Raw genomic sequence first — 2,908 nt, forward strand, 5'->3', positions numbered from 1 at the left:
GCGCCACCCATGCTAGATTCCTCGGTAGCCGAAGGATGAGTGCTACTACTCCCAGCTATTCTTGCTCTCTTAGGTGCCATATTAATAATAGAATAGAGATTAGGATGTGGGTAGTGTATAAAAGAAGCCAGGGTTTTTGAGAATATAGAAGATGTATGTATAATGAGAGAAGATGTACATATATAGGATAGGTAAAGGGATGGGTAGGGTTTAGAAGTGTTTAGGATATAGAATTAGGGTAGAAATAGGTTAATTTTCGGGCAGGGAGTGTTTTTGTTTTGAATTTTTCTATTTTTTCTTTTTTCCAGGGGAGTCACGCGGCCGCCCGGCTTTCAGCGCGGGCGCGCCGTGCTTCGGGAGAAACTCGCGTGGCCGCTCCGCTTCTGGCACGTGCGCGCCGTGCTTTTGGAAAATTTCAGATTTTTTTTTATTTTTTTGCTTTTTTTCTTCTTGTCGACGCTACTATACAACAAACATGGGTTGCCTTCCATGTAGCACTTGGTTTATGTCACTAGCTTAACGTGAATCTTTGAATCAAGTTGTCAAAAGAACGGCGCTCACCAATTCACGGTTCGCCGTATCACCATTGTAATGCTTCAATCTTTGACCATTTACCTTGAACGCTTGGTCCGGATGCTTATCAAAAATCCCCACAACTCCATATTGAAACACAACTTTAATAATGAACGGACCTGACCACCTCGACTTAAGCTTCCCTGGAAAAAGTCGGAGACGAGCATTGAACAATAGAACTTGCTGACTAGGCGCAAATGACTTGCACACTAACCTCCTATCATGCCATCTCTTGACCTTTTCCTTGTATACCTTGTTATTTTCATAAGCCCGAAGACGGAACTCGTCGAGTTCATTAAGTTGAAGCATTCTTTTCTCTCCAGCAGCTGCCATGTCCAGATTGAGCTTCTTCAAAGCCCAATACGCTCTATGCTCTAGCTCTACAGGCAAATGACACGCCTTCCCATACACCAACTAGAACGGTGACATTCCTAAATGAGTCTTGTATACTGTTCTCTAGACCCACACAGCTTCATCTAGCTTCAATGACCAATCCTTCCTTGACGGACTCACAACCTTCTCCAAGATTCGCTTGATCTCTCAGTTCGACACTTTAGCTTGTCCATTAATTTGAGGATGGTAGGCTGTGGCAATTCGATGATCCATATGATATCTTTCCATTAATGCAGTGAACTTGCAATTGCATAAATGCGATCCCACATCACTGATTATAACCCTTGGAGTACCGAAACGTGTGAATATCTACTTATGAAGAAAATTTATCACCACCTTCGCAATCGTTGGTTGGTAAGACTTTAACCTCAACCCATTTAGACACATAATCCACCGCCAAAAGAATATACTGATTATTGTATGATGAGAGAAATGGCCCCATGAAGTCGATTCCCCAAACATCAAAAATCTCAACTTCAAGAAGAACATTGGGAGGCATCTCATCTCTCTTGGACATATTTCCAACTCTTTGGAAATGATCACATATTGACATGAATTGATGAGCATCCTTAAACAACGTAGGCCAGAAAAATCCCGTTTGGAGAATACGGGCTGCTGTCTTCTCTCCGCCATAATGAGAACCATACACAGTAGAATGATAATCTCACAGAATACCCTCTATTTAACTGTACGAAATGCATCTCCTGATAATCTGATCTGCTCCCTGTCTGAACAAGAACGGCTCATCCCATCGATAATACTTCACCTCATGTAGAAACTTCTTCTTTTGAGCATAAGAGAGTTATGGGGGAATAACATTACTCACAAGATAGTTTACAATGTCTGCAAACCATGGTTCTTCTTCTTGCACCCCAAAAAGTTGCTCATCGGGAAAAGATTCATTGATTAACGTCTTATCTTGGGAAGCATTGCCTTGATCTTTCAGTCGTGAGAGATGATCCGCTAATTGGTTTTCTGTACCTTTTCTATCTTTGATTTCTAGCTCGAATTCCTGAAGCAATAGAATCCATCAAATCAAACAAGGTTTTGAATCTTTCTTCGAGACCAGATATCAAATAGCAGCATGATCAGTAAAAACTGTCACTTTTGTCCCAAATAAGTAAGATCGGAATTTCTCGAAACCATAGATGATCGCCAAAAGCTCATTCTTTGTAGTAGTGTAATTCAACTGAGCACCATTAAGGGTTTTACTAGCATAGTAAACCACATGGAATACATTATGCTTTCTCTGGCCAAGAAATGCTCAACCTGCATAGTCGCTAGCATCACACATCATTTCGAAGGGCTCATTTCAGTCAGGTGCAGTAATAACAGGTGATGTAGTCAAACTCTTCTTCAAGCCCTCAAAAGCATCTAGATATTCTTCATCAAATTTCAAAGGAACATCCTTCTCTAATAGATTGCACAAGGGTTTAGAGATTTTGGAGAAGTCTTGATGAATCGCCGATAGAAACCCGCATGACCAAGAAAACTGCGAATCCCCTTAACTGAGATTGGTGGAGGAAGATTTTCAATTACCCCCTTGGACTTATCCACTTCAAGACCCTTGCTAGATACCTTGTGCCCAAGAATGATACCCTGTTGCACCATGAAGTGACATTTTTCCCAGTTGAGCACCAGATTGGTCTCAACACATCTTTTCAGTACCAAGCCAAGATTATGCAAGCACTCGTCATACGAAGTCCTGAATACAGAGAAATCATCCATGAACACTTCCACATTAGTGCAAATCATATACGAGAATATGGCCATCATGCATCTCTGAAAAGTAGTAAGTGCACCACAAAGTCCGAAAAAAACTCGACGAAAAGCGAAAGTGCCAAAAGGACAAGTAAAGGTGGTCTTCTCTTGATCTTCTGGGGCAATACAAATCTGATTATAGCCCAAATACCCATCCAAAAGACAATAATACTCATGACCA

The 2,908-nt window shown here is 41.3% G+C and overlaps 1 protein-coding gene across 1 annotated transcript; it reads right to left on the reverse strand.

Annotated features, from left to right (window-relative positions):
• Positions 1 to 534: 534 nt before the first annotated feature.
• Positions 535 to 1,483, reverse strand: LOC141718640 (uncharacterized). Its single transcript, XM_074521017.1, has 2 exons — positions 1,334 to 1,483; positions 535 to 987 (listed from the first exon to the last, which is right to left on the reverse strand). The coding sequence occupies exons 1-2, from the start codon at positions 1,481 to 1,483 to the stop codon at positions 535 to 537; spliced, it is 603 nt and encodes a 200-aa protein (XP_074377118.1).
• Between the last annotated feature and the right edge of the window lie 1,425 nt (positions 1,484 to 2,908).

Source organism: Apium graveolens, chromosome 4 (genome assembly GCF_009905375.1).
Source record: "Apium graveolens cultivar Ventura chromosome 4, ASM990537v1, whole genome shotgun sequence".
Classification (NCBI taxonomy): Eukaryota; Viridiplantae; Streptophyta; class Magnoliopsida; order Apiales; family Apiaceae; genus Apium; species Apium graveolens.